Source organism: Dryobates pubescens, chromosome 26, assembly GCF_014839835.1.
Source record: "Dryobates pubescens isolate bDryPub1 chromosome 26, bDryPub1.pri, whole genome shotgun sequence".
Classification (NCBI taxonomy): domain Eukaryota; kingdom Metazoa; phylum Chordata; class Aves; order Piciformes; family Picidae; genus Dryobates; species Dryobates pubescens.
In genome coordinates this window covers 14,354,483-14,381,658 of record NC_071637.1, presented here as the reverse complement: position 1 = coordinate 14,381,658, position 27,176 = coordinate 14,354,483, and the positions used below count along the sequence as shown (strand labels likewise).

Genomic DNA, 27,176 nt, shown 5'->3' with positions numbered 1-27,176 from the left:
CAAACCATTATTAATCCATTTGCATTGACTATAAAACCAAAAGGAGCTGTTAAGACATTCAGAGGACTGCACAGCACAGCTCTGGGGCAATCAGCATGAAGTATGCTGGAAACCTTAGGCAGTTCTCCACACAGAGAATGGCTTTCTAGGATGCGTACAGACAGCAGTACCAAGTGGCAGAGGGATGTGCTGACACTACTGCTTTCTTGCTGTTTCAGTCTGCCTTTGTTACAGGACCCTCCCCTAACAAATGGTAAAACTTGTGACCATCCTTCCCTACCAAAGATAAACCTAACAGCAGGATTGGAGGGTCAGCCAAAACCTGCCCTTCACAGTACCTTCTGCTCTTCTGCTTCAGAAATGCAGCATCTGTATTATACTTGCACATCCAGTTTCACCTGTCAAAGCATGAAGGTGTTTTTCTGGAAGGGCTTAGCCACATTACCACCTCCTCATCACCAAAGGCACCTCAGCCCAGACTGTACATCAGCTGTTCACTCCTGTGAGTGCTTGCTGCAATGGCTATAAGCCCATGTCTTGTGTGGTGTTTTTTTTAATGGCAGGGATTCCTTTCTTTTATTGTAATCTTTTATTAGGTTTCATTCTCAGCTGTCCACTTTGATTTAAGGTACATCTTTCCTCTAGACTGACAAGGCAGCAGGAAGCAGGCATATCAAAGCTGTCGAGTTATTTACTTGTAAAACGCCAGCTTTGAAGCTCTCTTTCCGACCCCCCCTTTAAATAGAGTCTTTCAAAGTCCAGTGTATGCAACTCCCCATTGAGTAAAATGACTGCACTCCTCATACAACTGCTCTCTGCTACTCTGTGATCCATTTGGCAGCTCAGGCAATTTAGAAAGGCTGCAGAGGAGAGTTAACACAAAATGCCTTTCCCTCAGAAACACACAGTGATTGTTCACGAAGAGCAGTGGAGAAAAAAACCTGTGTGCATGAAGATCTCTGCAGGAGTTCCCCGTGCAGTATGGGGGCTCCTCATTCACAACACCTTTGGAAGGACAACCTGCTGTGGTCTGGCTGCAGGAGCAATAACAATCCCCTAACAGGATGACCACACAGCTCTCTTTTCCTCCCCAGACCTCCTCGACTCCTGCTGAAAAATCCCCAGGTCCTCCAACCCCCTCTCCAACACACACTAATAGCTGATACTGCAAAATTAAACATCAAGGGTGAGGGAACTTGGACTCCTGGACAGAAAAGTGAGCTTTTTGAGCATGAGGAACAGTAAACTGAAGACTGCTGTTAAGAAGGGGCCAATAACCTGTGAAAAACCCCACTAAATGCCACAACAAATAAGGTATACAATCAGTTATAGAATAGGTCAGGTTGGAGGAGACATTTGCCTTGCAAACAATACAAGCTGAGGATGATAATTATCTAGTATGTGTCTCACTAGTGGTCTGGAGGAGAGGTTTGGTGCTTACTGCACTGCTGAGTTCACCACACAAAGGGCAGGCTGCACCTGGACACTGTCCTCTTGGAAAACATGCTGAATCACAAAGCAAGCTCACAAAGTTCATTCTGGAACCCTGTTAAGGGAGTTTACACAGACAGGCCCTCCATGATTAGTGACCAGCTGGAGTGATGGAGAATTTAGAATCACAGAATCAGTCAGGGTTGGAAGGGACCACAAGGATCATTTAGTTCCAACCCCCCTGCCATGGGCAGGGACAGCTCACACTAGATCAGCCTGGCCAGAGCCTCATCCAGCCTGGGCTTAAACACCTCCAGAGATGGGGCCTTAACCACCTCCTTGGACAACCCATTCCAGGGCTTCACCACTCTCATGGGGAAGAACTTCTTCCTCATGTCCAGCCTGAATCTCCCCATCTCCAGCTTCATTCCATTCCCCCTAGTTCTATCACTACCTGATATCCTAAGGAGTCCCTCCCCAGCCTTCTTGTAGGCCCCCTTCAGATACTGGAAGGCCACAAAAAGGTCACTTTGGAGCCTTCTCTTCTCCAGACTGAACAGCCCCAACTCTTTTAGCCTGTCCTCATAGGAGAGGTGCTCCAGCCCTCTGCTCATCCTCGTGGCCAGTCAACACAGGAACGCAAAAGGTACTTGGGTCAGATCCATTATCAAGATGTGTCCATTGACGTCTACCTTACCCTGCTGATGCACACCTGTTAAATATGCACTATCAAATCCTGGAAATGCAAATGAACCTTGCCAGGTGAGTGAAAGCATTAGGAAGACAGAGAGATAAGAAGCCTCTCCAGGAAACACGGAAATTAACTGATAGTGAGCAGAGAATCAGGCATCTCATCAGCAACTTAGAGCCTCGTTCCACTTCATTCCTTTCAGTTTAACTTCTATATTTAACAATATACTCAGCAATTAAAAGTCAATCATTACACAACTCACACAAGCATAAAGGATGTATTCCAGATAGCTAATTCTGCTTTCAGATAGGTGCCAATATGACTTTAGCATATCAGGCTAGAAAGTATCTAAACTTTACTCCAAACAAGTTTAAACCCAGCTTTCAGTGAAGGTCCTATTTCCAGTCAGGGTCACCTTGTCAGCTCCAGCACAACAGCTGATATTTCAGACAACAACAACAACTACTCACCTGACATCAGTAGGAATGGATGTCTTGGTGGAAATCTCCAATTGGAGACAATTGTTTTTGACTGGGCAGCTCATCACTCACATGGCAAGAGTGCCAGCAAGTGAAGCAAACCAGATTAAAGTCCTTGGGAAACTGACTTATGTGAGAAGCTTTCTCCAAAAGTAACTAGCAGGGGTTTGGAAGAGGGCCAAGCTGAAATGGAAGCTCAGCAAATAGCTGTATCTTCCTGGCCACACACAGCTGGAGTTCCTGCAGCTGGAAGCACAAAGCACACAGCTCAACCTGCCTTGGCTGGGAGGATGGACTAGATCTCTAAAGGTCCCTTCCAACCCACGTCATTCTGCCATTACCATCTCCCAGTTTATGCACAGATCTGTTGGTATGAAAGCTGTGTGCCAGTGCAGACCTCATGGAAGTAACCCCTCCACACCAAGAAGCCCCAGTGGGGAAGGGGCAAGCATGACTATTTGCAGCTGCTCTTTTAGTAGCAGCTGTCAGATCTGGTCTGGCAAGCCTGGCTTTAGCACCATACCCAATTCTGCCTTCAGCAAAATCTTACCCTTCCTGATCTACAGCAAGGAAAACATTTCCATTGTCACACAGAGGGTATGGGAAACTTTAGAGTAGAGTAGAGTAGAGTAGAGTAGAGTAGAGTAGAGTAGAGTAGAGTAGAGTAGAGTAGAGTAGAGTAGACCAGATTGGAAAAGGCCTTCGAGATCATCAATTCCAACCTCTCACCCAACACCATCTAATCAACTAAACCATGGCACCAAGTGCCTCATTCAGTCTCTTCTTAAACGCTTCCAGTGATGATGGTGACTCCACCACCTCCCTGGGCAGCACATTCCAATGGCCAATCTCTCCTTCTGGGAAGAATTTCTTCCTAACATCCAGCCTAAACCTCCCCTGGAGCAGCTTGAGACTGTGTCCTCTTGTTCTGGTGCTGGTTGCCTAGGAGGAGAGACCAACCCCCACCTGGCTACAACCTCCTTTCAGGTAGTTGTAGAGAGCAATAAGGTCTGCCCTGAGCCTCCTCTTCTCCAGGCTAAGCAACCCCATCTCCCTCAGCCTCTCCTCACAGGGCTGTGCTCCAAACCCCTCCCCAGCTTTGTTGCTCTTCTCTGGACATGCTCCAGCAAGTCAGCATCTTTCCTGAACTGAAGGGCTCAGAACTGGACACAGGACTCAAGGTATGCAAGAAGATTACACACAAGAAAAGGAGAGATTTTTGTTTGGACCTCCCTAAATCTTTTCTTTATGTTGTCTGTGTGCTAGCTAGCAGTTGCTGCATGCAAACCAGGGCTCAGGTTCTGCCAGAGACCTGCAACAGCAGGTATGAGTATTGCTAACAGTCTTGGGGTAATGAAGACAGCCACTTGGCCATGTTCTGATCCCCTCTGTTCACCTTCACATCTTAGTTACCTCCAGTCACAAGGATCACGTGGGCCAGAAGAACATATTGCTGCCTTACACCTCCAGATTGTGAAGGACTGGAGGTAAAATCAAGACTTGCTAATTACCACAGCAAGGCCTGAAGGACAGTTCAGTGTCCAGCACATTAAGCCACAAGCAACATTGAACCCATCAAGGCCTGGCTGTGCACCGTGGTCAGCAGAAGCACAATGACATTAGGGAAGTTCCTCCTGCCATGCAGCCATCGTTTACTGGCAGGTAATTGCCAGCCCAGCTGGTTCCTGCAAGGACACCTGGACTCCCACAGTGCTGTGGTGACAAGCACAGCAACGTGTTTTCTTTGCTTGTTGTCTTTTGAGAGACACAGCCTTACTGCACACAGGAGCTGTTCTCCCTGGAAAAGCTTTCTTTTGCCAGGGCTGCTGGCCAGCCCACTGCAGGTCCAGCTCTGATTCTAGGAATTCTAGTTTCTCTTGCAGACCAGGAACACAGCTGCTTCCTGCAAGGTCAGGACAGAAAAGCAAACAGCATCCATCAGCACCAGGTCTGAGCAGGTAGCTCCAACTTAGGCTTTGTCACACAGTGCTTTTGAGTTCTTGTCCCTAGCATGGGCTTAGCCATGTCCTCACATTAGGCAGCAAGTTCTGGCATCATTTGCTAGTGCCACAAACCCACAGGGGTATGTGTCTTGGGGTGAGGAGCTGTATTTCCCAGCCTTTTGAAAAGATGGAAGCTGGCAGAGCACTGGACCTGAGTTCCCAGAGAGGCTGTGGAGCCTCCTTCTCTGTAGGCATGGATGTGTTCCTGTGTGCTGTCTAGGTGATGCTCCTCTAGCAGGGGGATTGGACTAGATGATCTTCACAGGTTCTTTCCAACCCTCTGGAGAGCCTTTCCACCCTCTAACCCACCAACATCTGCTCCCAGCTCAGTGTCATCTGCAAATTTACTGATGACTGCCTCACCCCCCTCACCCAGCTCATCGATGAAGACATTGAGCTCAGGCGAAGGGCTCTGCAAGCCCCACACACCTGTCAAGGCTCAAAGGGTTTCATAATGGTACCTCACTTCAATGAATAATACACAATCATGACTACACTAATACAATAATTAGTTTTTTTGCTTTCCCATCTATCTGCCACTACACAAATGTAGAAGTCAGATCTATGCATTTGTTATACCATTATTTTTTTCCCACAATTACCGTTTCTTCGCCTCTATTTAGAAACAAATGTAATTACTTCAACTAGAGAAGACAGAATTGCTTCTGCAGCAGAGTCAAAACATGCATCAACACTCATTTTCTATAATTATTTCCCAGCAGCTCTGTCTGGCATCTCTCTCAAATGAAAGGAGTTTTCAAAAGGCCTTTGGCTACTTAATGAGCGGCACAGAATTGCAGGCGCAATCAAAGTTAAAGAGAGGGGGGGAAAAAAGAAGAGGTTCACACCAGGAGTTTAACCTCCTTATTTAGTGTCTGCCTTTAAACACAAAATAACTTCAGAGAACAGGATGAACCTCCTCACACCCTCACTTCTCTACTGTACTTGACAGACAGCAAGAGTTGCCAAGTCTCTCCTAGGACAGCGAAGTGAAATGGTTGGGATATAAATACACACTGTCTGCACCCAGGCTTCACTTCCTTGGGATGTACCATCATAGCATCTTGAAAAGAGTGTTGTGATTAACCTTGGATTCTCAAAATGATCATTTATTAGGCTTATTGTCTAGACAAAACCCACACACACAGCTCCCATACCATGGGTGAATTAACCTCATCACGGTGTGCTCACGCTCAAATTGGTTGTGGGGTTAAACGTAACAGTAAAACCAAGTGTGGCATGGAGCCAATGTTAAGAGAGAATGAGAGCACATCACAGCAGTGGTTGAAAGCCAGTGGTATGAGCAGGGGCAGTTAGCATCAGAGCCCAGAAGAAAAGCCCACCCCCAGAGGTTTCTGCTTGGATTAACTGGCCTCTTCTGCACTCTGTGGAACAGCAGAGGATGAGGATGGGAGGAACGAAAAGACAGGCAAGAAGACACAGGCTGCTCTTGACAGCCAGATTTCTCTCTTCTCTCATCAGTTTTAAACCACAATAAAATGTGACACAAGTATGACAAAAGGCTATTCCCCTTCTACTAGCTTCCCAAATACAAGAGACAGAGTCCTGAGCATTCTTATAGCCTCCACACTCCCACACAAATTCATCACACTTTTGACACTCAAAGCCTGACAACTCCTGCCATCAGCAGGCACAAATTAAAACCAGCTGTTTAAAATTCAAATAAGGTGGCACAGTTATTAAGTTATTTTTACACTCCTCTGCACTTCTAAGATAAACTTGGAGACTCCCCACTTCCCAAACAGGTGCTCTTAAGGCGCAGAGATGAGTAAACAGCACTCTGCAAGCTCCTCACACCACAGTATCACCAAGGTTGGAAGAGACCTCAAAGATCGTTGAGTCCAACCTGTCACCACAGACTAGACCATGGCACCAAGTGCCACGTCCAATCCCCTCTTGAACACCTCCAAGGATGGTGACTCCACCACCTCCCTGGGCAGCACATCCCAATGATGAACAACTCTCTCTGGGAAGAACTTTCTCTTCACCTTGAGCCTAAACTTCCCCTGGTGCAGCTTGAGACTGTGTCCTCTTGTTCTGGTGCTGGTTGCTAGAGAGACCCTACCCTTCAGGTAGCTGTAGAGAGCAATGAGGTCTCCCCTGAGCCTCCTCTTCTCCAGGCTAAACAACCCCAGCTCCCTCAGCCTCTCCTCACAGGGCTGTGCTCCAGACCCTCCTCAGCCTCGTTGCCCTTCTCTGGACACGTTCAAGTGTCTCAATGTCCTTGTTAAACTGAGGGGCCCAGAACTGGACACAGGACTCAAGGTGTGGCCTAACCAATGCAGAGTACAGGGGTACAACGATTTCCCTGCTCCTGCTGGCCACACTGTTCTTGATCCAGGCCAGGATGCCATTGGCCTTCTTGGCCACCTGGGCACACTGCTGGCTCATATTCAGCCTTCTATCAATCAGCACCCCCAGGTCCCTTTCTGTTTGGCAGGTCCCTCTCTGTTTGGCACCACTCCCTTCCCAGAGCAAAGGAGTAAACCAAGGGACTGAGGAGTCAGAATATCTCCGTATCTCCAACCTGGAGACAGCCAAGTAACATTAAAGTGCCTCAGCCGTGCACCACTCTGATAAAAGCAAAGAAGTAGCTTCAGGTTTAAGTAGCTGGAAACTCAGCTCACAGCGTTGAGAGATCAGCGTCGGTTTAGCAAGAGAGAAAAAAATTAAACTTGGGAGAGATAAATCTGGAGACTCCTGGGCAATTTGTGAAATGGTGTCAAATGGTTTGCTGTAAATTTAAGGGACATTCAGTGCAGTGAGCAATCGCAAGATCTCCGATCCAGATACCTCAGCAGAACAGAAATTCCGATGTTTCGAGAACCGATGATGAATCTTAATGACTTGAGAGAAAATTGAGAAGGGAAATTGCCTTTCAAATCTTCTTCCACAGCTGTTAATGCTTCAAGCTGCCACCTCCTATGCAAGATGAAAGCTCATCTTGGGATGGCAGAACCAGCAGCAATCCAGACGAGAACCTGCGCTGTGTTTCAAGTGGGAGAGTTACCCTTCGGGTCAGGAGTCAGATTGAAACCCACATCCTGTATTTATTTCTTTATCTTTAGAACCTCATGCTTCACTGAAACTACTTCCCCTACCACGTGCAGGGATGGGAAAGAAGCTGCTCGGTTTTCTAGTTAGGCTTTAAATTCTCTTTAGTATTTGGTGTGAAGAAGGGCCACAGCCTGCTGACCCTGTAATGAGCTACATCCAGAAAGCAAGAAAAGTTGCTCTGATTTCACTAAAGCACAAAACAAAGGGCTAAAAGCTTTACTGACTGGGCAACAGACCAAAAAGAAATTGATCAATAAATAACAGCAAAACAGAGATAGAAGCACCACTGCCAGATCCCAGGACTAAAGGATTAGGGCAGTTACTTGAGTGTGTATTTCCTATTAGAGAGGCTCTCCTCTGTCTGAGCTTCTCCTTGGGTCACTGAGCAACTCGTGTCACTAAGCCCTTCTAGAAGGACCCTCCCTAGTCACAGCAAGCTGAGACTGAGCTTCCAAGCCCCAGCCAGTCCTGGCCCCCACCCACATCTTCTTGTTCTGTGCCCAGCATCCACCTCAGTTATGATCTGCTCTCCAACTAAGGGCCCACATCACCATCCCTCATCTGCCAGCGTGACCCGGCGATTGCTGATTAATACAGCAAGGCTTCCTACATCTGCCTCACCAGGGTGTTTCAATGACAAACTAGTCCCCTTAGGAAGATTTACCAAACTGCAATGCCATACATCACGAGTTTCTATAGCCAAAAGCAGTGACAAGTGTGTCCCAGAGTGCCAAGTGTTAGCTATATCACATGCTGAAGCCAACATGTTCTTACCCTCTCTGTTTCCAAATGTGCCATAATATTTACTTCTACCAATACCTTTCCTCATCAGCCCTTTAACTATCTCCTATGGAGTCTAATTAAAATGAAGTATTGTAAGATAAAGCCAACACTCACCCACTGTTGATAGATACTTGCAGATGTTATGATGAGGGAAATAGCTCCTCAGCACTGATTAAGACAGAACTTCACAAAGTTCTGCATTTTTAAGCTTATCATTTTGACAATAGGAAAGTTTTGTTGTCTCTCCTCCTTTTTAATTACTTCACTAACACTTGAACACCAATGCCTTGAATGAGGCAATAATTAGTAGGAGATTCATCATCTTTCATCTGCTACTTCAGCCTGAGCCACACTGAAAACAATCACAATCTTCAGAGATCTTTTTTGCAGCCTTGGGTAGTGGTCTTAGCATATAAATAAGTAAATACCTACACAGTGTCTAAACTAATTAAACAGGGCTTATGTCCCCAGCAGAAGGACATCAAACTGTTGGAGCAGGTCCAGAGAAAGGCCATGACAATGATGAGAGAAGTGAAGAACTTCCCTTATGGGGACAGGCTGGGAGAGTTGGAGATGTTCAACCTGGAGAAAAGAAGGGAGAGCTTAGAGCAGCCTTCCAGTACCTAAAGGGGGCTACAGGAGAGGTGGGGAGAGACTTTCGACAACGGCTTGGAGTGATAGGATGAGAAGGAATGGTTTGAAGCTTGAGAAGGGAAGATTTAGACTGAAGATTAGGAAGAAATTCTTTACAGTGAAGGTGGTGAGACACTGAGATAGGTTGCTCAGGGAGGTCATGGATGCCTGCTCCCTGAAAATGTCCAAGGCCAGGCTGGATGAGGCCCGAAGCAAACAGATCTAGTAGAGGTGTCCCTCCCAAGGGCAGGGAGTTGGAACGAGATCATCTTGATGGACCCTTTCAACCCAAGCAATTCTATGAATCTAGAAATCTGAGGACACAGGGACAAGAAACACCAAAGTGAATTGCAGTAATTGAGGGTTGAACCTTTCCCAAAGGTAGCTACCTTGTCTGGGTTTGCACATGCAGAATGGGAGTGAGAGAAAATAAACTCATGGCATTGCCAGCTTTTAATGCAATGAGCTAACAATGATGTTACCACCTTTTACAGCTCTTTCTGTATTTATCAGCATTTTATCAGCACAGAGATCAGGTTCCCACAGCATAAACACATAAGGTGGCAGATTCCATGGACCAGGCATCAGTTTCTCCACACCAACACTTCTGAAACAAAATATCCCCAACTGACACTGCTACAAGGAGCATGTTCTATGGTATCAAACAATGAGATCTTCCCCAAAGCTGCTTCCAAGCAAGTGACATTGCTCAGATATTTAATTACCATACATTTAGAATAGAGTAGAATAGAATAGAGTAGAGTAGAATAGAGTAGAGTAGAGTAGAGTAGAATAGAGTAGAATAGAGTAGAATAGAATAGACCAGTCCGGGTTGGAAGAGACCTTCAAGATCATCGTGTCCAACCTATCAACCAATCCAACCCACCTAATCAACTAAACCATTTTCCCCCCTCCCTACAAACACTCAACTTTTTATCTCCTCAGGCAATTTACTCCCCCAGTTATGAAACTGCACCACAGGAAGGTTATAATGGTTGAAGGGTTATTTGAAAATGCCCTTGTACACCACACCATGCACAGCCCTTGTGAAGATTAATTATAACCCAAAGGGCTTACACAGACAACACAATCTGGAATGGAATCCTCCCAGGACAATACCTAGAGTCTGAAGGCAGCAAGACTCCCTTAACACACCAGTCAAAGCAAACAGGCACCCAAGAGCTGAAAGCTGGTGCAGCACTTAAAGGAAACAGAGATCTGAGACTGTGCTTTGAGGGAGGAGAAGCCAAGCTCTTATTCCCATGAGAATGAAGCACCACCTCAGCTCTGAAATTCAAATGCTTCTTTTCTACTAGGAGAGAGATAATACAATTTAAAGAAAATAAAGGAAACAGAGATGATAATGTAAAAGTTGAACAGCACTCAAGCCCAGCACTGCTATGCCCCCAGTGAATTCAGCAGCGTTCCAGACATCCACTGCTCCTCCCCTCCAAATTAAACAGTGAATACTAATGCTACAATAGCTTTGTATTAGAAAACAAACAAACCAACCAACCCCTCCAAGCCCCATGCATGATGCCATGTAAAAGCTGCCAAGAAGCCATGCTGCTCTGAAACTTCCCATCAAACCTCCCCTCAGAAACATCCCTAGCACGGTACATCTCAACACCCATATGTTGTCTCAGCAATGTAGGACACGTGAAGCTCTACAGATCATGCTGACTGGCTCAGCTCCCGAGGCTCCCACTCTTCAAAAGCAGACAACATACCACACAGAACAAGGCTCCCTGGATAGTCTAGGGTAGTATTTTAGTGAAAGCAAAGCTAAAATTATTGCAAGCTATACAGTTTGGTTGGTAGCTTTGTAAGAAACCCGGAACGCTCAGAGGAACTGTTTGAGCTAATTGCAACCAGCAGAAGCCACAATCCCAGGAATGATGCCCCATGTGCTCTTCAGGGGTCTCTGGAACAAGCACAAAATCTTCTGCCACCTCCCCTCTGGTACAGCAAAAAGATTAAATGTAGGTAGTGAGGGAATCTGCCTTCTCAGCAGCCTTATGAGGCTGGAGAACAGCAGCCAGCTTCTCAGTCGAGCACAATGATCTGGCTATGCACCAGACCTTGACTCTCTTAGGGCTGGACATGAGAGCAAACAAGGAATGGATTCAGTGAAGGTATTTTAGCAACCTGCCTCTACCTTACTCTCCTTATTAACAGAAGTAGACATGTACCCACCACACAACTAGCATTAACTCCTAGTCTCCTCTGCCAGATCATCACAGGGAAGGCTGTTGGGCTTTGTCACTACAGACAGGGTTTCCATCCCGAGGTGGAGCAATGCACAAAAATCTTCTTTGCTGTGAGGGTGTCAGAGCCCAGGAGCAGGCTGCCCAGAGAGGTTGTGGAGTCTCCTTCTCTGGAGAGATTCCAACCCCCACTGGACACTGATACTGGCAAACTGCAGGGTGCCCCTGCTTGAGCAGGGATGTTGGTGTGGATGATCTCCAGAGGTCCCTTCCTACCTTCACCATGCTGGGATTCTGTGCTGGAGCAGAGAAAGGGAAGAGTCACAGCAGCCTGAAGCAGGAGGTCAATGCCTGCAGGTCTACATGGAGAATGAACGAGGGATTTGTGCCTGTCACATACTCACAAAAGGATAAGCAAAAGGAAGCTTTCAAAACAGCCACAAACCAGAAAACAAAATTAGTAAGAGTCTACTATGTATGGAGCAGGGAAAGAGACACTTGGTTCCTGACTCAGGAATTTTGAGCTCTTTGGACCAACAGCACTGTGGTTCTTGAATATCAGAGAAGCAAAGCAGAAAGGATTGCTAAGGCTATTCCTGACAACACAACCTGGGAAGCGCTCAGCTTTGCTGCCCAGAATATGACTACGTCATCGCTATTTCAGTGCTCTGAATGCACAACAAGGCAACCTGCAAGGGTGTGAAGGGTGCCCAGAGCATCTCACACCATCCTCCTGCTCTCAGGAGGGAACAGATGGAGTGCTGCAGGCTACAATTTGCTATGTCAGCCTGACACCTTCAAGGAAGACAAATTGAAAGAAAATGCTGAAGGTGATATAGCAGTAGTACCCCGGTCCTTAACCCGGGAGACAACCTCAGGTAGGATTTGTTTCACAAAGTCTTAAAGGTATCTGAGTTTAAAAGCATTCCTCTCTGACAACACATTCGGGTACAGATTAGAGGCAATGCCATTTTGTGATTCCAGTGCAAACCTCATGCCCAGCGTGGCAGGCTGTGTCCCCCTGTGGTGAATACAGGAGGTTTCTGCATGATGTTTATGAAGTCTGCAGCTCAGACAGCAATTTAATCTCCTTCTGCTTTTTTTCCTAACCTCTAGAGGATAACTGGTTTTAGAGTTCTTTGCCTGCAATGGGAAATACGTGGTCAGCATGTGTCTAGGTAGGCATGTCTGGGTTAAGAGAGTAACTGTTGCTGAGATTTGCTGACAGATGAAAAGGCCTAAGCAATCCAATTGAAAGTAGTCAGATGGATAAAAGTGATGGTGCCAAGCAGGATGGTTAGCAGAGGACAGATTATACAGCACGAGGGAAACAGATCACTGAGTGCAGAAAGGCTGCTTGGCGGGGACCAAAGGTGATACATTCTAGTCATGGAGGAGAAACCTTGGACCCAGAACTCAAAGGCAACAGCAGAAAACATCATCTGAAGGGAAGAGTTGAGAATAGCTGAAACAGCCTCACACATGCAAAACCTGTTTAAGAATGAGGCTGACACTGGGGACCCAAAAATGTGCATGGATGTCTAATCTCTGTGCTCTTTACAGCAGCAATCAGATGTGATCTAATTAAAAAAAACCTTTCTCATGTGCATTTTAAATGCTGAGCCATTCCCAAAACAAAGGCTGCAACCTCAGAGCTCCCCAGCTGAGCACTCTGAGTAGTCACAGACTTCAAACACTAGAGTGTGGAGGGCAGGGGACAGTTAGCATCAGGTTCCGGGGCAGTTGGGTCACGATCCTCTTACTGTGCAGTGCTGACATAGGAGGCCAGCCACATGGCTGCTAGATCCTGCTTCCTTGGATCAAGGGGAAAGCAGGGGTGTCCCTTTGGCTTGAAAAACAAATACACAGCTCTAGATCTCAGATGCAACTGCAGGAACCCTGGTGCCTCTGCCCAGGGGGTTGTATAGCAGCAGCCTGCTCTAACATCATTCTTCCTAACACTCACACAAGGAGAAAAAAGACCCAGATGTTTCTGTCAGATGTGCAGCAAGGTGCTTCACGATGGCCTCTGTTTCACTAATTGAAACGGTGATTTCACAAGCACTTCTGTAGGGACTAACACTGCCAGCTCTGAAATAAGGCAATCATGGACACGCTGCTGCAATCACTGACAAAGAGAAGCTGAATTATTTGCGAGGTCCTCATTCACATTACGAATGAGGAAAATGCATTTCAAAAGCAAAGCTCATTACCCTTTCTTTAAAGCACTGCTCTTTCTGGAGCCTAAGTCCCTGGAGGATATTTAAATGAAGACCTGTCCCTCTCCCACCCACCTCACTCAGTGCTGACCTCACAGCAAAGGACCTTTGAGCAGAAAGTTCAGCCTTCTGCACACACAGATGCCCAGCACAGCCATGCCAACAGCAACTCAATCAGCCCTCAGCTACTTTCATGAGACAAGCAGCACATTTCAGAGAGCACATGGAGGTTTTAGTACTCATTCATTAGACTCATCTCGATTTAAGACCCAGTTATATTGAGTTTCTACAGCTCCTCCTCCTCCCCCTTAGTCCCATCATTCTGGACAAGTATGGCATCCTGCTGCTGTTGTTCACATTCCTGAATCAGGTGCTATGTGGAAAAAGTGCCAGAATGCAATTGTGGATGGTGAACCTTTAGACAGCTAGCATGAAGACCAGAGCTTCTTTCCCTTCATCAAAATGAAATAACACCAGAAAGGATCTACTGTGCCAGATTGCTCATGGCAGACACTTGACCCCTAACAGGCTGAACAACAAAGACATCAGTTACATGCTTCAGAGCTGTGTGTTGCAAATGCAAGGTGGTGGGCACGGGATCTGACTGCCACTGGCATAGCACGGCTTAAGAACCAACACAGGAGGCAAAGTTCCTTCATTTTTAATTGTTGTTGTTCAGAGAAATGCACAAAGGTGAAAAAGTGCAAACATTTCAGTGCAGATTGTTCTAACCAGAACAATTTCCCTTTTTCCTGAACAAAACCTCAACAGCACTGAAGCAATTGAGAAAGCATACCCCAGGAAATGGTATGCTGCTTGAGAGGCACTTTTAGAGTACACTGCTGTAGAGCAGAAATGTCCCTCCACTCCTTTCTTTTTAGCCTCCTCGGTTGTACCATTAACAATGTGACCTTTGCTTGACACAGGCAATGCTCTGTCCTCCCCTTCAGTGCTTATTTTCAAAGCAGCTCAGCATTTCACTGCCAAGGGACAGCCCTGGGACAGAGCAAAGGCAGCAATAATAAGCTTCAGCACACTGTACACTGCTACAGCATTTTAACCAGACAGCTCTACCCTTAGCCCAGGCCACCAGGATTGGGTCTGGAGGTTGTTTCTTGGTACCAGCAAGAGCATCTATTTTTAATGTTGAGATACCTGCAGGGACCAGTAAAGACAAACTATCTCACATCCTAATGGACCAGGTCTGGTCACACAGGAAGGCTGCCACTAACACAAGAGCCTTGGTCCAGCCCTGCCGCCAGCAGCGTCAGGGGTTTGAAGATCCACTACAGATTCCTCATGGGCTGCACAGATATTACATGAAGCACCTGTTTGCACAGAGTGTGATTCCAACTCTTTTGCACTGAGATACTTGCTTCAGTGTGAAAATCAGTAAATATTTGCTCTGCTGTGCCAGCTGGATCAGGGGAAAGCTATAAATTGCCCAAGCCTTTCATAGAGAGTAGAAGGCTGGCAGAAGGTGCCTATCTGGAGTTCACATGTACAATACTAATTGGAAGCAACAGCTCCTGAAAGCAGCTTCAGAACATAAACAGGAGCACTGCAAACAGATAACAAAACTCACTTTCACCCCGTGGCTTCTGTGTCAGGCATTGCAAAGCTCATCTCCCAGCTCTGTAGTTCCTGATTTCTTCAAAAGAGTGAGACAGAGACCAGACTCCAAATGCTGAGTTTTCATCAAGGAGAGGGAAGTTTTAGAACTGCAAGTGGTGTGAGAGTGTGGCCAAGAGATTTTGAAGAAAAAAAAAGATGCTGTACATGTTGGGGGGTGATGGGAATCCGTGCTTACAATAGACTTAAGGCTCAGCTCCCCAAACCCCTTTCACCACCACCAAGCAAACTACAGGAGGCAATGTGGTCATTTCTACTGAGATGCAACAACTACACCAGGATTTCAATCTATTGAAAGTGTGAGACAACAGCTCAGAGAGACGTGGGCCCTCTTCTACCTGCCTTTGCCTGAATTGCCACACCAGTTTTAATTCAGTATATGCTAGAAAAAAAAACCACTGCAGCTCTAGACTTGCTTTCAGGCACAGTTTCTTTAGTGGCCATGGGATTCAGACAAGTGAATCTTCCCCTTTACTCCGCTCTTGTGAGACCTCACCTTGAACACTGCATCCAGTTCTGGTGTCCCCAGCATAAGAAGGACACAGAGCTGTTGGAGAGAGTCCAGAGGGGGTCCACAAAGATGATGCAAGGGCTGGAGCACCTCTGCTATGAGGACAGGCTGAGGGAGCTGGGGGTGTTCAGCCTGGAGAAGAGAAGACTCCAGGGGGATCTTAGAGCTGCCGCCTTCCAATACCTGAAGGGATCCTGCAGGAAGGCTGCAAAGGGACTTTCCATAAGCAAAGAGACAAAGAGGAATGGTTTTAACCTGAGAGAGAGCAGGTTTAAACTGGATCTTACAAAGAAGTTCTTCAGTATGAGGGTGGTGAGACTCTGGAATAGGCTACCCAGGGAGGCTGTGAATGCCTCCTCCCTGGGGAGTGTTCAAGGCCAGGCTGCACAAGGCCTTGAGCAGCTGAGTCCAGCTGAGAGGTATCTCTCCCCATGGTGGGGGGAGGTTGGAGTAGATGATCTCTAAGGCCCTTTCCAACCTAGACCATTCTATGATCTTTTTATGAAGGAATGTGTTTAGTTTTACATTCATAGCAAAGTGACTCATGGAACAGCAGGTGGAGAGACTTATTCCTGTAGTAGGTTAGCAAATAATCCATCTGAGGAGAATGAAACCACCTGGGAAGAACTGGATTTATACATAGAGTAGTTCATAGATAACATTGCCTTTGGTACAGTATTCCTTCTCCTAATTTTGGCATCCCACTCCTCTGCCTCACTCCCTCCTCTGGTCAAAAAAAAAAAGCCAACTCAATGCCAAAGCTTATCTTCTTATTAAAAGCATTATTAAATGAATCTATCACTTGGAGCTTTATCTTCAAAGTGGCAGATTTCCTTGATATATAATCTAATCTTTGAAGCTCACCAAAGATTTTCATCAAACTTCATTAATTGGCAAATCAACTTCTGGAGGTTTGGATCTATTTATAAGACCTACTTCCCCTCCTGCTTCTTTTCCTTCTCTCCTAAGTGATAGAGAACCTTCCAAAGTGCCACAGGGAAGAAACTGTGACATCAAGGCTTTCAAATGTTGTTATCTCGTGAGTTGTGGTCTTGCTTAAACCCCCCTTCCAGTGGTCCCTGCACCAAGATTTTAGCTTAATAATTGGCAGGATTATTGGCAGCAGAAATGAGGCTTTGGGGATCTTGAGAGCTGTACATTGTAACAACAACTGTCAGTCTGATTTTGATGCTCAGGCCTGTTTGCCTCTCCAGCAATATTTGAAGTACTTTGATATGGTCACAGTTATGGTCTACTTGAATGCTGTTTCTAAAGTTATAAAATACAGTTTCCAAAAGCCCAGATTGATGAGAAAAAAAAAGGGGGGGGGGGGGGGGGGGAAGGCATTTTCAGCTTATAAAATTAAAATGGCAAAAATAAGTTAAATGGAGTTGAAAGCATTTAGGTTTTTTCCCTTTGTTTCACCAAGTGGAATAACAAAGAACTGAAATGCTGACTGACCTTTTAGTCCCCTGCTCATGGCAATCATCTGAATCGCAATGGAAAGCCTGGGGACACCAGGGGTCTTTGTTTCTCCACCTGTGTAATGTCTGCTGAGATACAAAGGGAGTCCTGCATCCCCCCACCCCCAAGAATGAGATCATAGAATCAATAAGGTTGCAAAAGACCTCAGAGATCATCAAGTCCAACCTGTCACCCAACACCTCATGACTACTAAACCATGGCACATCCAATCCCCTCTTGAACACCTGCAGGGACAATGACTCCACCACCTCCCTGGGCAGCACATTCCAATGGCTAACAACTCTCTCTGGGAAGAACTTTCTCCTCACATCCAGCTTAAACTTCCCCTGGCACAGCTTGAGACTGTGTCCTGGGAGAACAGACCAACCCCCACCTGGCTACAACCTCCCTTTAGGGAGTTGTAGAAAGCAAGAAGGTCTCCCCTGAGTCTCCTCTTCTCCAGGCTAAACAATCCCAGCTCCCTCAGCCTCTCCTCATAGGGCTCTGCTTGAGACCTCTCCCCAGCCTCGTTGCCCTTCTCTGGACACCTTCAAGAGTCTCAATGTCCGTCCTAAACTGAGGGGCCCAGAACTGGACACAGGACTCAAGGTGTGGCCTAACCAGTGCTGAGCACAGGGCACAATGACTTCCTTGCTCCTGCTGGCCACACTATTTCTGATGCAGGCCAGGATGCCATTGGCCTTCTTGGCCACCTGGGCACACTGCTGGTATCATGTTCAGCCTTCTATCGACCAATCCCCCCAGGTCCCTTTCTGCCTGGCTGTTCTCCAGCCACTCTGCCCCCAGCCTGTAGCTCTGCATGGGGTTGTTGTGGCCAAACTGCAGCACCTGGCACTTCTTGAATGTCATCATGTTGGACTCTGCCCATCTGTCCAGCCTGTCAAGGTCCCTCTGCAGAGCCCTCTCTGACTCACTCCTGGTTTTATGGTCAGAGGATGTGATACAACCACAGAATCACAGAACAATTTGGGTTGGAATGGACCTTCAAGGTAACCTAGTTCCAACACCCCTGCCACAAGCAGAGACACCTCCCTCCAGACCAGGTTGCTCAAGGTCCCATCCAACCTGCCTTTGAACACTTGCAGGATTGGAACCTCCACAGCTCCTCTGGGCAACCTGCTCCAGTGCCTCACCAACCTTGTGGCGAAGGATTTCTTCCTAATGTCTAATCTAAATCCAGCTTCTTCCAGTGTCAAGCCATTACCACTTGTCCTGTCACAAGATGCCACGTTCAGGTCACAGAAACAAGTGTTGAGAAAAAGGGAAATAAAGCCCCAGGCTGCAGCTGAAGCAGTATGAAAAGGCATCAGACTCGCAGACAGACACACACCGCTACACAAACAGCTTCTCTACTCTCATACTCCATCTGCTGGCCCTGCAACAAGATTTAAGGCATCAGCAAGTTTGTGGTTTGGTTTTTAACCCCCAAGCTGGAGAGTGTTAAACAAGAAGTTATCTTCATCTCAGTGTTGCAGAGTCCACTGGGGAAAAACACAAAAGCTGAAGTATTTGTGACAAAATGGTAAGCAGTAAACATGCAAGACACAAAACTGTGCCTGAATGCCTTATAAATATATCTCAGGGTTAAAAGCATTAACACGAGGTTAAAATGTGGCATGCTCTTCCATTCTGCCCCTGCCTTGCTTTTGTATTATATGTTAGTGCTTCCAGGAGAGCCAATTAATGTGCATTTTATGCCTTGAAATGTTTAAAATTGGGCACTTCCAGTGTATCAACTCTAAGCATCTCTTATATTTGAGTGCTTTTTAATGCAGAGTCGTGTACATTAAAAATACATTTCCAAATAAAAGCCATTTATGTTTCAGCTGTCCTTGGAAAAGCAAGAAGAGAACCCCAAGGAGGAAGCAGTGAGCAGTGCTTGTCCCAGGACAAAGTAGGATGCATTTAAGAAGGACACTGAGACTCTTGAATGTGTCCAGAGAAGGGCAACGAGGCTGGGGAGGGGTCTAGAGCACAGCCCTGTGAGGGGAGGCTGAGGGAGCTGGGGCTGCTTAGCCTGGAGAAGAGGAGGCTCAGGGGAGACCTTCTTGCTCTCTACAATTACCTGAAGGGAGGTTGTAGCCAGGTGGGGGTTGGTCTCTTCTCCCAGGCAACCAACACCAGAACAAGAGGACACAGTCTCAAGCTGTGCCAGGGGAAGTTTAGGCTGGAGGTGAGGAGAAAGTTCTTCCCAGAGAGAGCTGTTAGCCATTGGAATGTGCTGCCCAGGGAGGTGGTGGAGTCATTGTCCCTGCAGGTGTTCAGTAGGGGATTGGATGTGGCACTTGGTGCCATGGTTTAGTAGTCATGAGGTCTTGGGTGACAGGTTGGACTTGATGATCTTTGAGGTCTTTTCCAACCTTATTGATTCTGTGATTCTATAACTGTGCTGATCCCTAGAGCTTAATGACTGCTTTGTGAGGCTGAGTCTGTCACTGCGCTCCCAGGATGAGCTATGGTACAGAATACACCGTGGAGGTGAGCAGACACCTTCCCTCAGCCTCTCCTCAGAGGCTGTTCAATCAATGCTTCAGAAGAATCCACAGGCAGCATTATCCTTCCCAGTTTCCTCCCACTAGCCGGGCTTTTCACAGGCGGATAAAGCGACATCTGGAAGCCATCAGCTCATCGCATCCTCTAAAAAACCAACAGAAGCAGTAATAATATGGTAATGGGGATGGGATTTTATGAAAGATGCCACTTAACTGAAGCCTAGAAGACACCATGCAATTTCAATTTGATTGCCTTTAGCAGGGCACCGAGTGCCCAGCACATTTCTTTGCACGTCGTGGGCCAGAGTTTTAATGGGTGCAAAACGCTGACTGTGGGCAAACAGGGCCAGCTCTGCACAACCCTCTGAGGTCATACTTTTAGGATCATATTGGAGACACCCTTGAATTGAGGATGTTGAAGTGAAGCTGCATAAGCAAAGAGGGAAGAAGCTGTTAACATATCTGTTAACCCCATGCAGTGCTACAGCCTGGGATCAGATTGGCTGGAGAGCGGCCAGGCAGGAAGGCACCTGGGGGTGCTGATTGATAGTAGGCTGAACATGAGCCAGCACTGTGCCCAGGTGGCCAAGAAGGCCAATGGCATCCTGGCCTGCATCAAGAATAGTGCAGCCAGCAGGAGCAGGGAAGTCATTGTGCCCTGTGCTCAGCACTGGTTAGGCCACACCTTGAGTCCTGTGTCCAGTTCTGGGCTCCCCAGTTTAGGAAAGATGTTGAGATGCTGGAAGGTGTCCAGAGAAGAGCAACAAAGCTGGGGAGGGGTCAGGAGCACAGCCCTGTGAGGAGAGGCTGAGGGAGCTGGGGTTGCTTAGCCTGGAGAAGAGGAGGCTCAGGGGAGACCTTCTTGCTCTCTGCAACTCCCTGAAGGGAGGTTGTAGCCAGGTGGAGGTTGGTCTGTTCTCCCAGGCAAGCAGCACCAGAACAAGAGGCCACAGTCTCAAGCTGTGCCAGGGGAGGTTTAGGCTGGATATTAGGAAGAAATTCTTCATAGAAAGAGAGATTGGCCATTGGAATGTGCAGCACTGGAAGGGCAGAACCCTGGAAGAGGTTGCCCAAGGAGGTTGTGGAGTCTCCTTCTACCTGGCCACTGAAATTCTGGGCAACCTGCTATTTGTGACCCTGCTCTGGCAGGGTGGTGGGACTAGATCTCCAGAGGTCTCTTTCAACCCCCATCACACTGAGGTACTGTGAAATCATTAATGAGGGCCTGACTGTCCCATCAGTGACCCTCTTATGAAGTCTTAACATGCATCCAGCATATTTCAAGCAGAAATACAGCCTGGAATAGCTGTGACAAGAGAAATCCCAAACATGTCTGTATTTGCTTCAAATTTAGTTCAAGACCACTTTTTACTTGGAGAAGTCCTGTGCACACAACAGATGTTCAGCTGCCTCAAATCTACACCACCACTAAGTCAGCCAGAGCTCAGGGATTCCTCTGAGTTCAACAAACCAGAATGGGGGTTTGGTGGTGTTGGTTTGGGCTTTCTTTTTGGTTTTATTTTCTCCTCTCTCTCTTCCATTTTCTCTCTTCAGAATAGGAATCTTCAGGTCGTTTGGGATGAAGCCTGGACAGAACTCAGGAGCCAAGAAACGTCAAACAGAGCAGTGCCCTAATTTCAGCTGGCATGAAACAAAGTGCTAGGCAGGCTCACTTCTTTGTAAGCTATTGTGAGGCCTCATCTTTAGCAAGAACTGTTCTTGGCACAAAAGCCTCACACCTGTATGAAAGCTGGCATCATGGTGACCAGCCTGCCCACCCGGAAAACGGTGTCCGAGCCACATTAGAGAAGGCCATTCAATTCAACAGCAACATCACCAAGAAGAAAGAGTGTGAGGTGGAAAGGAGTAGCTAGACTTCATCCTAATAAATAAAAATAGAGCCCAGCTCTGGATAACAAACTGCCTTTGCAGATAAAAAAAAAAAAAAGAGTAAATCCCCAGATTTTAAATCCATCACGAGCAAAATCCGTCTGGAAAAGAAATCCAGACCAAAGCACTATTATGACTGCCTTTATATTCATAACTGTATTTATGCAGACTAAGATAAGGGCAATCAATCCACATGCCTCAGGACTAAAAGCTGATCTTCTGCTGGGATCAGGATAAAGAAACTTCCTCACCATATATACGATGCTTAAAGTCAGTAGGGGATGTGCTCTGCTGCACTCGGGAGGTTTCAGGCAGTGGTCACTGCTAGGAACAAATCTTAGCTTTATGGCACACTGGTATGCTCCAGCAGTAAATCCCAGCCTCTCCTCTGCACATCACTGCTTTCCAACACCCTGCATTTAGTGCCTGATCTTTGGACAGTCCATGGCTTCATGCCAAACCAAGCATCTTGACAACTCCAATCTTTGCCAGGATCCTGTATTCAGTCAGTCACCCTGAGCGCACCAAGAGACTCTCCCCCCCGCCTTTCACCATTTAATTACCTCCCTTTCTCCTCCCAGATTCCTCCTGCTCCAAGAGGCCATCATTGTTGTTATATTCCAGACAACACAGCTACTCCTCTTTTCAATCGGTTTCCAGTACTTCTGGTACTTTTCCATTACTTTTCCAGTACCTAGTCCACAGATCCAATCCATCATCTGTCCTTCAAAAGGTATCTTTCCAGGTGGACCACGTCTCTGCAGCCAGTACATCCATACCTTGATACTGATAGTTCCTCAAAGAGCCATCATTTGCCTGGAACACCCCTACACATGTAACCAACTACAGCTCTGCAACTGGAAGTGAAACCACTGACCCCTTGCTTCCTAGAGAGCTCTGCAGCTTCAACTGAAGCATTCTCTGTGTTTTCTGGAGGTACACATGGGCTACATAGAAGCTGAGACCTGACAGAGACAAGAAAATCACCCCACTGAGACACTCCCAGCCACTGAATGTACATCAAGGAATATTCCACCTTTTCTGTCAGATGTTCTCTAAAGGGCAGTTTTGGTTTTTCATTTATTATTTAATCAAGTTGGCAGAGAAAAAAATCATACAAAGGGGCTTAACCTGTTAGGATGTGACACAGATGAAGCCCCTGTCTTCCACCAATGCTACCTGACTGTTTCCAAGCATGAATTGGGGATCAAGGATCAAAAAGAAGGAATATCTTGGTTTTGTAACTCCGCTCTTCTCTGGCTGATATGCTGAAGGCTGCTGAGGTGGAATGAAAAACAGTTTCAATCACCAAGCTGAGCAGACAGTGTCACTAAAATGGGTACTAGTCCCACAGGCTTTGTGAGAGCCACATACTGAAACTCAGAGACAAGATCATGCTGCTCTCAACAGCTCTCCTGCCACGCTCCATGGCTCCTGGGAACAGGCTCTACCACAAGAACAACATCTCACTGTGCTGCACCAGCCTTTGTCTCAGAAAATTTAGCAAGAGAAGAAACCAATCACCAGCAGAACACACACTGCAGAGGCTGATCTCATTCCAGCTGAGCAAGAATAGAATTAGCCAGGTTGGAAAAGACCTTTGAGATCATTAAGTTCAACCTATCACCCAACACCATCTAATCAACTCAACCATGGCACCAAGTGCCTCATCCAGTCCCCTCTTAAACACCTCCAGGGATGGTGACTCTACCACCTCTCTGGGCAGCACATTCCAATGGGCAATCTCTCTTTCTATGAAGAACTTCTTCCTAACATGCAGCCTAAACCTCCCCTGGCACAGCTTGAGACTGTGTCCTCTTGTTCTGGTGCTGGTTGCCTGGGAGAAGAGACCAATCCCCACCTGTCTGCAGCCTCCCTTCAGGTAGTTGTAGACAGTAATAAGCCCAGAACATTCCCTACAGCTGGTACCAGTAAGAAACACAACAAACCCAGGGAAGGTTTTCCTGCACTGCTGATATTCTGTAGGAAGTGCTCTCCAAAAGTAGACAAGCTTGCTCAAGAAGCACCTATTTCCCCCATTATCTACTCTTAAAGTTGCAGGAGACAGTTTAGCTGAGAGTTAAAGTTTAACTAATGTTAATAGGGTAATGAATGGATGTTTCAGGACAAGGCTTAACATAAGTCCAAGGTAAATTAGTCTGTGATTCAGTGATTCTAATGCTACCTACACAGAGCTCTCTTTCAGATCACTTGACAGGCCATTTGTGTAGTGCTTTGACTCTTAGATCAGGTGGGGGTTTTTTAAATGGGTTTCTTCAGGTAAGTTTGGGAGGGAGGAGGGAGGGAAGGGCAGCACTACAGCACCACTGAAACTTCTTTTCCCAGTGCCATGTGAGCATTTCCTATTCACAGGAGCTGTCCCCTTCACATTCAACCAGAAAGAAGTATTCCTGAACCTGTGGTAACAACTCAGCACACCAAGTATCCTGCTGGCTGTTCAGTTAGTGCACTTCACAAAGTACATAGCTGTCTCCTTTCTCTAGCTATTTGTAACAGACAAAAACCATGGCTATAACATACTGAAAGATTGTCTTAAACCAACAAAAATAATACTGGCAAAAGCTGCTGGTTGTTCCTAGACTTGCTAGCATTCCATGGCAACAAAGGACCTTTCAATAGTAACTACAGGAAAAGGGTTTCCAGCTACTTTGCAAGACCATATCAAAATCTGCACATACAGATGATTTGCATTTATATCAGCTACTTTATCCTGACTGTTTTAAAAAGGACTATTGAATTCAGCCAAAGCATTCCAGACTAACTTTTATTTCCCTAGGCCAACCACAAAAATTGAGTATTGATTCTGACAACTGCTCCTTTCTCCAGGACCTAAATCTCATCTTCCTGCTGAATAACCTCCTCTCCAGCAGCTTATCTTGAGTGATAAGTTACATGTGGTCCCTGGGAATTGTTTCACATCAGGGCAAACCTATTATCATAAGCTCATTCTATGAAGTATCACTGCCACACCTTTTGGGGAGTGAAGGAGAGCATGGAGGTTCTCAGGCTGCCTTCCCCCCACACACACTCCTTGATAAGCAACTCTCCTGTCAACTGGAGAAAACTTCCTGCTTCCAAGCCTCACAAAACCCTCCTTATCTTAGGGGTCACCTGCTGTCATCAGCCAAAAAGGCAGAGAATCTGCTGTCCATGATAGCTCTTCCAGATAGTATTGTAGCCAGGTCTAAATATTGAAGAAAATCTGACCTCTGTCCCTCTATTAATGACCATTTAAGTGTCACTTTTTGGCTTTACTTTTCAAGCAAGTTTGTCTCACCAGAAGGCAAACAGCTTTCAGAGTCCCACACACAGTGATGGCCTCATTTGCAAGGTCTTCCCTTCTCTTTCCCATACAGAGGGAAAAAACATTTCCCCCTCTGCTCCCTTTCTGTGGCAACTGGAAATAAAGCTGCAGGGCAATAGCAAATAAGCACAGGAAAACAACAAGCCCCAAGCTTCCCAAAAAGCAGTGTTCCAGAGCACACTCTTTTGGATGAAGCCCATGAAACAAGGATTTTAAAGAGCTCTATTTAACTATTGAGGATGGCTGGAAAACAAAACACAACCACAACCACACTCAGAAGAGTAGGACTGAACTTCCAGGCTCTGCTGGGAACTGCATCCAAACATACTGTTCTGATCCTGTTATCACCTCCAATGTATTATTCTGGGAGTGAAAACTCCTATTTTATATCTTCTTTCCTTTTAACCACCCTTCAGCCCTGTGTCTGGTCTTAACCTTTAGCAGTGTTTCTCTTTCCCCATTCCCTGCTGAGCAACTCTTCCCTCTGACTGACAGTTTACTGCTTTATGCCTCAAAGTCATTTAATCTTCTCCAGTCCCAAGTCATGACCTATCACAGCCTCTGAAAAACAAACAAAACCAAACCACAAAATCCACACCAACCACACACACACACAAAATCATTCATTTACAAGGCAGGGTTTGCCACATTTTCTGGCAGTTGGCTTTTCCTGGAAAGAAGTAAGCTGGGACTTCATTTTCAGCATCATTTCTAAAGATCAGATAGAAATGAAGCCCTGTAGCAAACCAAAAGTGTCTCCAGTGGGATAACAGATGCCTGGGAACGTGCTGCTTAGAGAAATTTAGATAAGCTGTTACCCAGTTTAATAAAACTTCTTTGTGCTCATTTAGAGTGAGGCTTCTCTTAATCTGTTTTTATGAAAAACTATTTAAAGTCCACATAGGCAACTTCCATCCACTGATCAAAACCTAAACAAACCAGGAATGATCTTGATCTGAGCTGTGCTAGGGTGCAACGACCTTCTAAGCTCAACACTTCTGGTCATGCTTTTGCTCTGATGTAAGGCTGGGCCCCTCAGTTTAAGAAGGATATTGAGACACTTGAACGGGTCCAGAGAAGGGCAATGAGGCTGGGGAGAGGCCTCGAGCACAAGCCCTACGAGGAGAGGTTGAGGGAGCTGGGATTGTTTAGCCTGGAGAAGAGGAGGCTCAGGGGAGACCTTATTGCTCTCTACAACTACCTGAAGGGTGGTTGTAGACAGGAGGGGGTTGGTCTGTTCTCCCAGGCAACCAGCACCAGAACAAGAGGCCACAGTCTCAAGCTGTGCCAGGGGAGGTTTAGGCTGGAGGTGAGGAGAAAGTTCTTCACTGAGAGAGTTGTTAGTCATTGGAATGTGCTGCCCAGGGACGTGGTGGAAGACTCATCCCTGAAGGTTTTAAAGGTCAGGCTGGATGTGGCTGTGAGCAACCTGCTCTAGTGTGAGGTGTCCCTGCTCATGGCAGGGGGGTTGGAACTAGATGATTCTTGAGGTCCCTACCAACACTGACAATTCTATGTCTATGGAATAAGAAGTGAAACATCCCAGGATATAACAACATTCATAGCATTGTTCAGACCTCATGAAGCACATCTCTAAGGCTGTGTGGAGGACCATTTGTTGATGTGTTAATAAAAGACCCCAAGGATCTGTGCTGCATCCTTAAGCAGCAGAAACCCTACCTGCACATTTCGTCCTTGTTGTGAGCGGTGGTCCAGGGGGTCCCGTGCCTCCTTCTCCAGGGCGAGTGAGCAGCACTCTGATCTCATACTCCACATCAGGATCCAAATGCCACAGTTTGTAATTAGGAGAGTCCACAATGTGTGTTTCTGCCCAGTTCCCAGTGGTGGTCCTGTACTCCACCTCCTTCAGTATGATGGGCCCATCCCCAATGATGGAGTTGGCGTTGGGTTTGATCCACAGGTACGTAGCTCCGACGGCCAGCAGCTCAGGAGGGGCAATAGGAGTTGGGGGTTCTGTAGACAAAAAAAAAGAAATCATGAGAAGCTTGAGATAATTTTATCAAAAGGATACAATTTCTATCATGTACCTGTAAAGCAAGGCTGTCCCAACAGCTTGGTAACACAGGCAGTTTCTCCTGTCACTTGCCAAATGTTTGCTAAGAAGCTACTCTCTTACTGAGAAGAATTTATCCCTGCAGAGAAGGACTTGGGGGTGCTGGTGGGTGAGAAGCTGGACATGATAGCCAGCAATGGGCACTTGCCACCCAGAAGGCCAATGGCATCCTGGGATGCATCAAAAGCAGCATGGCCAGAGATGGAGAGAGGGGATTCTGCCACTCTGCTCTGCTGAGACCTC

General features: G+C 46.6%; 1 protein-coding gene across 1 annotated transcript in view; it reads right to left on the bottom strand.

The window, feature by feature from the left end:
• Window positions 1-27,176, bottom strand: part of PTPRT (protein tyrosine phosphatase receptor type T) — a 435,070-nt gene that overhangs the window by 204,208 nt on the left and 203,686 nt on the right. The window contains exon 7 of the mRNA XM_054173729.1: window positions 26,540-26,833. Coding sequence (XP_054029704.1) covers window positions 26,540-26,833 — 294 coding nt within the window. The remainder of the gene's footprint in view (window positions 1-26,539; window positions 26,834-27,176) is intronic.